Here is a 12421-nt window from a genome sequence, read left to right as displayed (position 1 = left end):
GGGGGCTGCATGAGATATTGGAAAAGAGGTCCCAGACTGGGAACACAACAGTTATAAGTTCTGCCACCCTGTGGTGGGTAAGTAGAGGGGGGGAGGGGAAGGATCTCTTGTATAGCTCATACACCAGAAAGATCTTCGTGTCCAGATCTTATTCTATCACCCTATGCAAATCATCTTCATCTCAGCAGAGGATGGAGGCATTGAACAAAGGGTGACTTGTTAGGGATAGGGTAAGAGAAACTAATATCCAGCATCTCCTCCCAACTTCTCAGGCTGAATAACATATATGCCCTTTCTCTTCCTTTCTCCCTCTGCTTTGGTCTCTGGTACTGACTGGGGAGAAGAGATGAGAATTGAACTCTCTCCATGATCATTACTGCAATTTGCAATGAGCTATCTTTATTCCTTTAAAGTCTTTAATTTCTCATTGTCCCCATCTGTCTTTCTGTTTACAGCTCTGTCTCTATCTCTGTCTCTCTCTTATCTGACCACCTTCAACCCCCTTTCTTCCAATTCCCAAAGGCTAAGCCAGGTGGAGGCTGTGTGTGGGAGGTGATGCAAAGAAGGGGAAGAGAGGAAAGGAAGTGGATAGAGAACAGTACACCATCTCCCTCTGGGCAATCTCCTCTTGCTCTGGTCATTTTAAGAGTCAGAATTTGTGTCATTTCCTAGAGCTTCTATTCACTCTCCCTAAAAAGTAGGCTTCATCCCCCTGCCAATGGGGTCTTTTTGATGCCACTTTCTAAAGTGCCAGTGAAGTAGGGGTTACACCTCCCTCCCAATGACCTCAATCCTTTCTCTCATCCCTGGGGTAGACCTGACTATGCACAATTCAGCACCACTCCCTGCAACGGTTGCCCCAAGGGTGTTGGGATGGGGTTCCTAAGTCCCAGCTGTCAAGGAAAAAACTTCTAGGAATAGGGAACTTGGGAAAGGGTAAAGTGCCTTCCTCAGCCTCTTATAGAAGAGGACTTTTTAGTGCATTTTAGGTAAGAGGCAGGTGGGACTGGAATTGGAAGTACAGATGGCTCTAATGTCTGAAGAGAGGCTGCTTAGCCTGATCTTTCATCTCCAGTTCTGTTTTTGTCTCAAAGTTCTCACCAATATCTCCAGAGTTCAGAACGTGAAGGGTTTTTAGACGTGTGAAATGAGCTCTGACCTCTGGTTTCACTGTTGGAACTGTGTAGTTTGGATCTGGGAGATGGATCACAGAATCACAGGGCTTGTTTGGACCCCTGACATCTTAATGATCCAACCCCCATGAGTCTGATTTGAAGAGCTCTTCACCTGGGCCTTGGGAGGAAAGCTCTTCCTCTCAGAATTGGAGATTTCTATTTTTTCTTTAATTTAGGTAAATAATAGACAAATTAATGTGTGTGAATAGTCCAAGGTAGGGAAAAGGTAATTCTTTCCTGGCATGGCAGGGAGCCTGTGGGTCAGAAATCCCCTCTTCCTCCTTCCTGTCTTTTTGTTTCTGTCTCTCTCTGTGTAGGGAAAAGACTGAGCCAAAGGAGAATTTAGCACTGAGATACTAAAGCCGTTCACACGGTTGGTAGCATTGCCCAGGACCCTCTGAGACTTGGATCCTCTTGGAATTCGAGTCCCTACCCACCCTGACCCATACCGCGGCCTTTCCCCTTCCTCCCCCCAATCCCCACCACCACCCCACCCTACCTCTCTGCCAGCCCCTACCCAACATTATTAGTGACCTTCCAAGCCAGCCAGGGAGCCACAGAGTGGCTGACTAAATCAGTGGGGTAGCTAACTACACTCTCCCACAACCAGATGAGTTCCTGGCCACATGGGCTGCACACAGCCTGCCACAGTCCCAGGGACTGGGCCCTAAGAGCCGGGCGGGGCGGGGTGGGCGGGTTCTGGCTCTGTGCAGCCGGATAGGAGCCGGATCTCGGGGCACAATCGACCGCCAAGGCAGAAATTGGGCGTGGGGTGGGGGTCAGGGGGAGCCATGTGGCGGGGGCTACATCGTGCAGCTGGTAGCCGAGTGGCAGGGCGGCGCTGTACTTCGGGGCACTTGACTGCCCTTTGCTGAGCTGTGCCAGGTTGCTGGGTTGCGGGCTAGGGCCCGGTGCGGTGTCCGGTGTCCAGGGGGCGCAGACTGGTCGCCTCCGCCTCACGCGAGCCGAACGAACAAAACGCTCAGGTCCGGTTTGTGCGAGGGGCTCGGCGCGGGTCGGGAGCGGAGAGTCCGGGACACCGGCACGGGATAGCTGGAGCGGGTCCTGGTGTCGGCTTAGGGGCCTTGCCCCTGTGGCTTTTCTTCCTCCTCTTGTTGCTGCCACTGCTGCTGGCGGGGCGTCGGTTGGGGGGCAAGGGGTAAGGACCGAGGATCCGATAGCAACCCGGGGTCCAGGCACTGGGCTCCTCTCACCTGCGTGGCTCTCGGGGCTGACACGTCGGCGGACCGGCTGGCAGGCGAGGCGACAGGTGCGCCAGGGCCTGGCCAGCCCAGCCCGGCCCCTCCCCTCTTCCCCCTCCCCGCCCTTCCCGGTTCCCCTCCCCCAGACCGGCCCGCTCGGCATGGTCCCTGGCCGGAGTCTGAGTGAGAAGTGCAGAGGCCAGGGTGGGCAGGCTCTTATAGCACCCTGTCCGCCCCCACCCCCCTCTCCGGCTCCCACACCACCCGCCTTCTAAGAGCCCCCGCCCTCAACACACACACACACACGCATGCACACACACGCACGCACATACACGCACACCTGTCCGGACAGGCGCTGGGTTTACTCGGGGCAAATATTGATTTAGGGGAGGCGGAGCCGTTTCCCCCCTTTCATGTCCACCGGTCTGGGACCCCATCGTCTTAAGCCCCCCACCCCCAGCCCAGACCAACCCTTCAGGACCCCCAGGGAACTGGGGGTTGGGAGCTATCCGCACGACTTCGTTTAAGGGGAGGGGTCTAAGAGGGAGGAAGGCACGGGGACCTGGCCGGCACTGGAACAACACCAGATGTCATTTTTCCACCCACCTGCCATGCTAAGGGCGGGGGAAAGGGGGAGGGAAGGCCGGGAGAGGTTGAAGGGAAAGGGAGGGAGGAGCAACCCTGTTGAGAGAGTTGAGCCGGGGTTGAGTGAGGCGGGGGTGGGGGGGGGGGAGGAGGGTATCTTTGTGAGAGGGGGTTCCCTGGCCCAAACTCAAGGACAGGGAGTGGGACGTTTAGCTAAACTTGGTCCAGCAGCGCACCCAGTCTAACAGTGAGATCCACAGAAAGGTGGCTTAATACAGGGACCTTCCCCAATTCCCTGTTAGTTTCTCCGTTTCCCCTTGTCGGGAAGAAAAAGAGTCGGCTGTACCCCAGTACAGAAGGCAAAGACTCTTGGGGGCAGACTTTGCTCTGGTGCACCCCAGCCTGGTGCTAGCGCATCAGGCTGGTCCAGGGACAGGTGCAACGCGGGGTGGAGGTGGAGGCAAGGCTAAGAAGGCTGGCGAAGGGAGCCTTCTCCTACCCTGCTCAGCCACGAACTGTCGCTGGGACGGCTCTGCCCCAAAGCCCGAACGTTCAGGGTTTACATGAACCAGTTGCAACATCTAGACACCCTTCCAAGGGCGGGGGCAGCCAGCCAACCAGGCTTCATTCAAGGGTGCGAAGGCCCAGGACACTTAGAACCCAGCCCGAAGCCTGGCTTCTGACCGAGGTGCAGCGCCCTCTGCCTGTAGCACTTCGAGGATCAGGGGTCAAAAGAGGGCGTAACCATCAGAAGTGGGAGAGACTTCTGCTCCCCAGCTCACACTCTCCATCTCCTGCTAGCTCTCCGACTTGAGGCTATCCACTGTTCCCTGCTCAGCACTAACACTTCTCTCTCAAAATTGCACATTGCAGTTTGGGAAAGGGGAGGTAGGGGGGAGGCAACAGCCCCTTTCCACTGACACTCAACCCCATTCCGAAGGAGCCCAGGCATCAGAAGGGACAAGAGTCAAGACAGAAGGCAGCTGATTCAGTAGAATTTTACTGAGAAAGCTGGAGGACCCCTGAGGTCCGGTGGAAGCTTGGGCATGGGGAGTGGCTCAAAGTCCGGAAATCCTTTCTCTGGAGAGCACAGGGTCCCCGGGCTCCCTCTGCAGGTCTGCCAACGATGAAAGGCTGTGAAGACAGGCCATTGGCCCTGACGATGAGGAAACCTAGCTTACCAGATTCGCACCACTGGAGTTGATCTGAAGCAGAGGCACTTGGAGGGGGCCAAAGCCTCGGTTCTGTCTGGAGAGTCTACGGGGCTTTAATTCTGGGCTTGACCCACTGGGAGAAATAAAGCACCAGAAGCAGGTGAGTAAGGGGCTCTAGCTCCCTGATTCTAGACAACTGTGCCAATGCCCACATCCTCTCACCTGGCCAAGAGCAGAGGCTGCTGCGGAGGGAGGGCAATTACTCGGGGCTTTGTAGTCAGCACTACCTCCCCACGACTGGCCTCAATCATGATGTTCTGGATTATGTTTTCCAATATTGACTGGCGAAGATTCAGAAAGCTGGGCAGCCTAAGAATGACCCGAGTTCAGATCACTGCTGTCCAGGAAATGGAGAAGGGGGTACTGGACAGAAGAGGGGCTAACAGTTCAGCTAAGGACAAAAAGGGTCATCAGGGCTGAGCAGGGAACAGCTGAAGAAGGCAGAGGGGCCTTTTCTCTCTCTTAATCATAAGAAACCAAGTTTCTAAGACATTTTAAGACAGGGAGTGGGATGTGATGGATAGGGACCCAGTTGTCCAGCTGCATTGACAGAGACTACTTGGACACTGGGAGTTCCCTCCACTGTTGAAATTAAAGGTCTAGAATTCATTTCCCACCCTATATATCCCCTTCAGAACAAAACAAACAAAAATAACAAAGTCTCTTCTCCATTGAGGTTGTAGGGGATGGACAGATCTTAAAGGATCTGACAAGTGATTTATCCCTGGAGTCCCTTGAAGAGGATGTGCCCCAATCCCCTCCCTGTGGGCCCAGAAGGTCTCCATCCTGCACCATCATCTTTGCTGCTTCTACTCCCCCGACCCCATATCCTCCCAGGCTTACCGGGAGATGGTCTCCTTTTCTATCCTGCTGTTCTCTTCTTGCAGGATGCTGTTCATTTCTGATAGCACAGGACCCAGACCCCTTTTCTGTATACTGTTGGTTGGAGACAGACTCCCATCCAGGGACTCAAATATCTTTCCCTTGTCCCAGGATTCCTCTTCTCCTGTCTCGTCCTCCTTGTCCTCACCTTGATGTGCTTCTTCCTCCTCTCCCTCATAGGAGGGAGAAACAGATGCATGACCGGAGCTATCTTTCTGGTTTTGCATCCGAACAGAATCTTCACTCCAGAACTGACTGAAGTAAGGAATAGCTTCCACTAGGCCACGTTGCACATCTTCATGGAATTTCCTATCTTCTAACAAGCCCCTAATAGAAAGGCCAGAGTTAGGGGAAGGGTCTGGCTGAACCTTCCCCTTCCCCCATTGATGTACCCCACTGAGCCTAGGATCTATGTATGGCTGCTTCTAAGAAAGGGAATGGAGGAAAGCAATAGTCAGCCAGATGGTCATATCTACATTGTTCCTAGTCAAGATAACTAAGAGCTATTTGCCTGACATTCATTCTTTTTTTTTAATTTTATCCTTACCTTCTATCTTAGAATCAATATGGTATATTGGTTTTTGGCAGAGGAGCAGCAAGGGCGAGGCAATGAGGGTTTAGTGACTTACTCAGCTAGGAAGTGACTGAGGTCAGATTTGAACCCAGGACCTCCCATTTCTAGGTCTGGCTCTCAATCCACTGAGCAACCTAGCCTCACCCCACATCTGCCACTCATTCTGATGAAGAGATCATGTGGATTCAGAGATGCCCCCTGCCAAGAAGAATGAGTCTGGGGTCCAAGGGACAAGGACAAGGTTCCTATGAGTTTTGTGGGTTCACTGGATAAAGGTGAGAAGAGTAGTTTTGGTGGGTGGTTTAATTAATTGATGGGGTCTCTAGGTAGGAGGAAGAGCAACTGTCTTCATTACTGGGTCCCTCAAAGGCATCACTCTGGGTTGTTGCTCTGGACACCACTATGGAAGGGATTAGAGAGTGACAAGGTAAGTAACCTGAGGAAATCCTCCTTGAAGTTGATTAGGGGTAGAGAGCTCAAAGGAAGAGTAGGAGTAATAGAGAGTGAACAGATACTCTAGCAGCTTCATGGGTCAGGAAGGCTGAGCTGAATGCTGCTAAGAGTTAAAGATCTAGTACCTGATAATTATGGTCAGAATGTCTCTCACAATCTGCTTCTCCTGATTAGAAAATGTATTCTGATCAGGTTCATCCTCCACCACAATGGATTCTCCCTCGCTTTTCTTTTCTTCGAGGGGCCTGCAAATATTTGTTGTGTTTATGTAGTTTCCTGAGGGGACAGGGTAAGCCCATAATCCATGAGGAACTCAACTGCATCATTTTCCCAAGCTTGGCAAAAGGCTATGAACCCAATGAGAGAACTTCTATGGAGCCCCCAATTAGGTCCAGCCCATCCCTCTACCTCATCCTCAGTTGAACAAGAAGTCTAGTCTCTCCCTATATTGGAGAGGATGCAAACCTGACTCTTTTTAGTTTAATATCTCAATTTTGTTCATCTTGAGTCAGTCTTTGAGTAAAACTCCAACTGATTTCTAATCACATTCTCCAAAACAGAGATTGTGATTTTTCCCCCTTTTCCTCAAGCCACTAACCACACTTCTAGCCCTGTGATTCTCAGCTAATGACCTCTCTTCTCTCCTCTCACTTGCTGAGATAAAGGCCTCCAAAGTTCAAAACTTCTCTTTTCCCACTCATCTTTTCCTTGACTCCTGCCATGGTGGGATGGGAGGCACTCCTTGACAAGACAATTCTATCTATGTTTTTTATCCCATCCCCTTCTACTTCTTCCAGGACCTTGCTCCATAAATCAATCAATCCTTCCCTCTTTTGAATTGTCAATATTTCCCTCTCTCCACTGGTTCCTTCCATTTCACTTAAATATAGTCAGTTCTCCTCATCCTAAAAAAAAGAAACAAACAAAAAAGACTTCTTCAGCTCTGCTACAGCTGCTAGCCCATATTCCTTCTTTTCATACCTAAACTTTTATTAAGAGCAGTTTATAGACCCTTTCAGCTTCCTCACCACCTCTTTCTTGTTTGATCCCTTACACTGTAACTGGTTTCTGTCCCTGTTGCTCTCTCAGAAAGTCACCAATGATCATAACTGGCTAATTCAATGACTTTCTTCAGTTCTCATCTCTTCTGATCTTTTTGTATCATAGTTAACCATCCTTTGTCTTTAATGCCTTCTCTCCTTTCAGCTTCCATGATACCATACATACATTTCTGGTTCTGACTGCTCCTTTAGATGACCCAGTTTCCTTAGTGTTTTTTCTTTTTTTCAAATTTAGAATATTTTTCCATAGTTACATGATTCATGATCCCCCACACTGTCCCCCCCCCCATCCAACAAGCAGTTCCACTGGGTTATTTATACATGTGTTGTTCAAAACCTATATATCTGTGTTATTCATATCTGTATTAGCACCATCTTTAACATCCAAAACCCAATCATATCCTTATCACATTATATAATCAATCACATATTTTTTTTCTAATTTCTGTTTTCATAGTTCTTTCTCTGGATTTCAATGTGTTTTTAAAAAAAAACTCTTGTCTTCTAAGAATCAATTCTAAACCTCATTGCCAAGGCAGAAGAGTGGTAAGGGCTAGGCAATGGGGGTTAAATGACTTGCCCAGGGTCATATAGCTAGGAAGTGTCTGAGGTTAAATTTGAACCCAAGACCTCCTAGCTTTCTATCCACTGAACCACCTAGCTTTTCCTCCTTAATGTTCTTGGTCTCCACATTTCTGTTCTTAGGCTCCAGTCTCTCCTCTTTCTTTTGGGTACCTCTTCTACTTCCATACTTCCAACTGTCACATCTGTCAAAACTTTTTCCTAGGATCTATATCCAAGTTTCTGCCTACCTATTGCCTTGGTTTTAGGCAAGCACTTAACATTCAGAATATACAAAATGGACATTTTTCTTCCCAAATCTGCTTTTTCTTTTGACTTTTCTCTTTTAATCAATACCATTTCCCCTATACTGATACTTAGATATCCGATCAGGAGTAAAATGCTGTAGATTCTAGTTCCAAAAGATTTTTCTCACAAATGTCCTCCTTCTTCTTCTTAGGGTACTAGTCACATTTGAATTCAGGCCTTCAGTACCTCTTTCCTGGACTACAATAGTCTTCTCTGTCCCTGTCTCTGCCAGTCTCTCTTACAAACGATCCATCCAAATTGATTTTTCTTATGCACAGACATGAGATCATGCTCCAAACCCAACTGCAGTGGTTCCCAAATGCCCAATGAATAAAGTTCAAACTCCTTAGGAAGGCCTTTACTGTCCTCCAGAATGTGACTCTAGCCTTCCTACCTGATGTTACTTCACTTTTCTTTACATACTCAAGCCAGGATGAACTTGTAAGTACCTCCCATCCAAGCCTTTCCTTTCCTTGTGACTATGCCCAACTAATATTCCCTTTGCTCAGAGTACTATCCTTCAAGGCCAAGTTCCAGGGTGACCTTCTCAGTGTCCCTCTCCCTCCAATCCACTCCCCACTCTCACACTTTTTATTTGACCCCACTTTTATGCTCTTTTCCAAGGAGTATTTCTGAAACATCCACTATGTGCAAGGCCTTTGAGATTCCGTGTTGTGAGGTTTGGGTTTATAGTTATCCTTGGACATCTCTTATCACCTCAGTGCTTAGCAGTAAACTCCTTGAGAGGAGAGGGCCCTGGCTTCTCCCTCTATTTCCTCTGGCACCTCACAGGGCCAAAGATCCAGCCAGAAAAGACTCTCTGGGTTCATCTGATCCCAATTTATCAGTGGACAGGTGAGGAAACTTTGGTAGGTCTCCTATTTTTCTCAGTGTCCCTGAACTTCCTTCCACCAAGAATGTGTAGGGAGAAGCCCTGGCCACTTTTCCACCCTCTCTAGGTGAGTAGGCCAGAGCAGCAACAAGACAACACAAGGACCAGGGAATGTTGGAGGTCCCTCACGGCCCCCAGGAGATTTTCAGATAATTCTGTCCCATCACTAAGAACCACCTCCAGTCCCTTTATCCCACACTGTTCCCTCTTCAACCTTTCCCTGAAAGGAGAACCTGGACCCAATGGGTTGTGAGGTGGAAGTTAAGGAGGGGACCCAAGAATCCCTGAGAACTCACGGGCAGAAGAAGAAGCGGGGGGATTGGGAGAAGAAGTTCCTCAGGAAGTCATCCATGTTATGAGCTCGGGCACTGAGGCCCAGGTAGAGCAGGCAGGGTTTAGGTTCTTCAGGGTAGAGCCAGATCTGCCCAGTCTTGGGGTTCCTCAGATTCCAGGTGACTGGTGGGGTATAGGGCTGTTGTTTCTGTATGGGGGGCAAGGTCTGGGGAGAGGGAGATGTGCAAGTGGCAAGAGTTGAGAGTGTGCCCATTTTCCTTCCCTTAGCCAGAGGGCCCTGGTCCCAGAGGTCTGCATTTTGGGGTCCTGTTCCCAAGAGAGAGCTCCCTTCTTGAATACCAGCTAGCCCACAGTGCTTCCCAGTCCTCCACAGTTCCTCTACCCTTCCTGCCATTCCTCCTACCCCATCCCTAGAAATTTAGTGTCGTATCTGTGTGAAAGCCAAGCAAGGCTTCTCTGAGAATATCCCAGGGGAGCCTGAAGTGGTGACCAGGGAGGGAAGGTCTAATTACCTTATACTTCCTTCCAGGATCACATATTGCACAGAATGTACCAGAGCTCTGGAATTGAAGTAGTCCCTATAGAAGGGAATGGAACTTCTGGGAAAGGGTGATGAGAGAGTCCCGACTCTCCTCCCCACCAAGGACTGAATACTCACCTTCTCAGCACTTAGACCATTCATGGCCCTCTCTGGCCTCCCCTTTAGGGGAACTTGCCTTTTCTCCCAAACCCCCAAGCATATCCCACCTCCTTCAAGGCAGAGGCAAGCCATGCTGGCTGTCCCTTTTCTGCCGGGGAAATCTGCTTCCCATTGATCTCCAGGGCAGCCTTGTGCCATCCCAGAAAGGCAACAAAGAGCTAGAAGGGGAAACGCTTGCTATAAAGGAGGAAGCAGTCCAGAGTTTCCATTACAGGGGAGCTTGGGGGATGAGGTGGAGGAATCAGTGCCCCAACATGCTTTTTATCTGTGGGTGGGGCCTTCTGCCCATCTCTTTAGCGTCTGTCTCTCTGGTGCCTTCTCAGCCACCAGGCAGAGCCTCCTCCTGAGTCTTCTGGAGCCTTACCTCCAGATTATTTTCTGTGATGGTGAACTCCACCTCCTGCCGGGCCTTTTCCTTCTCCCATGCCTGCAGCTCTATTTCATACTGGCTCAGGGCTTTTTGTAGGTAAACCTAAGGGCCCAAGAAAGGGCAGTGAATCTCTCATTCCTACTCACCTCCTTTTCCTGGCCTGTCTTCATCTTCTTAGGCAAAAAGAACCTTGAGGTCATAGGATGTAATTAACATCAGGTCCGGGGAAAGGCCAGGCATAGCGGGGACCATCCTCAAAGCAGTTCTACTTTCTACCTTTGCTTTTCCCCAGGAATCACCCCCTGTTCCTTTTTCCAGCTGGTATCTGGATAAGAGTGGACATCCTGCTCTGTGTGGGCTTCTTACCTTGCAGACCAAGTCCAAGCTATAGAAACAGGCATGCTGCGAAGCATCCATGGTCACCACACAAGGGATGTTCTCCCCAGGAGCCGCCATTCCCATCATGGGTGACACCTTCAGTATCTAGTATGGATGGTAGCAGGGGAGACCAGGATGGAGACGTGTCTATGGGGTTTGTCCAGGGAGAAGGGCTAGTGGGGTTTGTGTAGAACGAAGTGTTTGGGGGTAGACTGGGACTGAGGGAGCTGTGGCACAGATGAGGAGTGAGGCCAGTGGAGTAGGCAAAGGCCCAGCTTGGTGTGCCTGGCAGGGTCCTTACCACATTCTCTATTATACTCGATGCTTCTAGGTCCCAGGAGAAGATGATGGGGTCTTTCTCTGATGCATTGTTGAGGAATATGAGGCGGCTGGACCTGGAGCACACAGGGATATTGCCCAGGGAAATTCGAGACTGGGACAAGAATGCAACCTGTTGAAGGGGCACAGATCAGGATTGGAATTATGACCGTGGGAAGGAAGAGAGAGAGATTGAATCAGCCCAGAGCGAAGAATACTGGAAGAGTCTAACCTTCATGCTTCTGAAAGGTTAGTTATTACACAGAGGAGAGGAGCCATCATTGTTGAAGACTAAGAACTCCCACTTCAGCAGAAGAGATTACAGTCAGAAAACTGGAGAAACTTTCCTATGAACAAAGGAGTTGACACTGGGACAGGCAAGTAATGGGGGAGTGGTTTTTTCCCCTCTAGATATCCCATATCAGCATCCATCTCAGCTTGAAGAGAGACTAGCATATCTGAGTCTGGATCCTGGAACCGTGGACCATTATTTAAAATTCTTTTCTTTTTAAATCCTTACCTTTCATCTTAGAATCAATACTGTGTATTGGGTCCAAGGCAGAAGAGTGGTAAGGGCTAGGCAATGGGGGTTAAGTGACTTGCCCAGGGTCACAGCTAGGAAGTGTCTGGGGCCAGATTTGAACCCAGGACCTCTCATCTCTGGGCTGGCTCTCAATCCATTGATCCACTCAGCTTTCCCATTATTAGAGATTCTTAACCTGGAGTCCATAGATAGACATTATGGGATCTGGAAGCTTGGATAGGAAAAAAAATTACATTTCCATTTTTACTGATGAAATTTAGCGTTCTTTTTCAATTATGATTGTTTGTAACAAACCATGGGAGTATTGGGTGTCTTCGAGACAAAAGCAAATTGATAACTACTCTAGAACTTCTCTTTCCTGGTTAATTCTTCAATTCCCAACCTATTTCTGAATGGCCCAAGTAGATGGTAGAATTAGAAGCCAAGTGTGAGAAGAGACCCATGAATTTTCATTCAGCTATGTCAGAGAATAGACACTAGGTGGCAATGTAACCTTGGGGTTTTTGGTGTTTGTTTTTGTCATTCCTCTTCCAGCCTCCCCATCTCCCTCCTTCCCCATCTCTCTGTCTCTCTGCCTGTCTCTGTCTGTCTCTGCCTCTGTCTCTGTCTCTCTGTCTCTCTGTCTCTCTGTCTCTCTGTCTCTCTCTGTCTCTCTCTCTCTGTCTCTGTCTCTCTGTCTCTGTCTCTCTCTCTCTGTGTCTCTCTCTCTGTCTCTCTCTCTCTCTCTCTGTCTCTCTGTCTCTTTCTCATTTCTAAGGCAGAAAAGTAACAAGGGCTAGGCAATTGGAATTAAGTGACTTGACCAGAGTCCCAAAGTTAGGAAGTGTTGAAGGTCAGATTTGAATCCAGGTCCTCCCAACTCCAGACCTGCACTCTATCCATTGCACTACCCAATTGCTCCTCTCCCTG

The 12421-nt window shown here is 49.4% G+C and overlaps 1 protein-coding gene and 1 non-coding gene across 9 annotated transcripts in view; both read right to left on the bottom strand.

The window, feature by feature from the left end:
- Positions 1-2128: 2128 nt before the first annotated feature.
- Positions 2129-2191, bottom strand: MIR375 (microRNA mir-375). Its single transcript, NR_032203.1, has one exon. It is a non-coding gene; the product is annotated as a microRNA mir-375 (primary transcript).
- Positions 2192-3944: 1753 nt separating this feature from the next.
- CFAP65 (cilia and flagella associated protein 65) overlaps positions 3945-12421 on the bottom strand; it is a 44905-nt gene continuing 36428 nt past the window's right edge. For 6 of the 8 annotated variants that reach the window (XM_016425082.2, XM_056808073.1, XM_056808075.1 and 3 more), the window contains 9 exons: positions 10952-11101; positions 10639-10755; positions 10267-10374; positions 9715-9780; positions 9205-9407; positions 6211-6330; positions 5020-5385; positions 4339-4485; positions 3945-4249 (listed from right to left, as the gene is read on the bottom strand). In XM_016425082.2, the coding sequence (XP_016280568.2) occupies positions 4135-4249; positions 4339-4485; positions 5020-5385; positions 6211-6330; positions 9205-9407; positions 9715-9780; positions 10267-10374; positions 10639-10755; positions 10952-11101 (1392 nt within the window). In that variant the 3' untranslated portion in view covers positions 3945-4134. The remainder of the gene's footprint in view (positions 4250-4338; positions 4486-5019; positions 5386-6210; positions 6331-9204; positions 9408-9714; positions 9781-10266; positions 10375-10638; positions 10756-10951; positions 11102-12421) is intronic. The other 2 variants (XM_056808071.1, XM_056808072.1) reach the window with 2 other exon arrangements.

Source organism: Monodelphis domestica, chromosome 8 (assembly GCF_027887165.1).
Source record: "Monodelphis domestica isolate mMonDom1 chromosome 8, mMonDom1.pri, whole genome shotgun sequence".
In the NCBI taxonomy this organism is placed as follows: domain Eukaryota; kingdom Metazoa; phylum Chordata; class Mammalia; order Didelphimorphia; family Didelphidae; genus Monodelphis; species Monodelphis domestica.
Note: the sequence above shows the minus strand (reverse complement) of the source record. Positions and strands in the feature narration are given on the sequence as shown.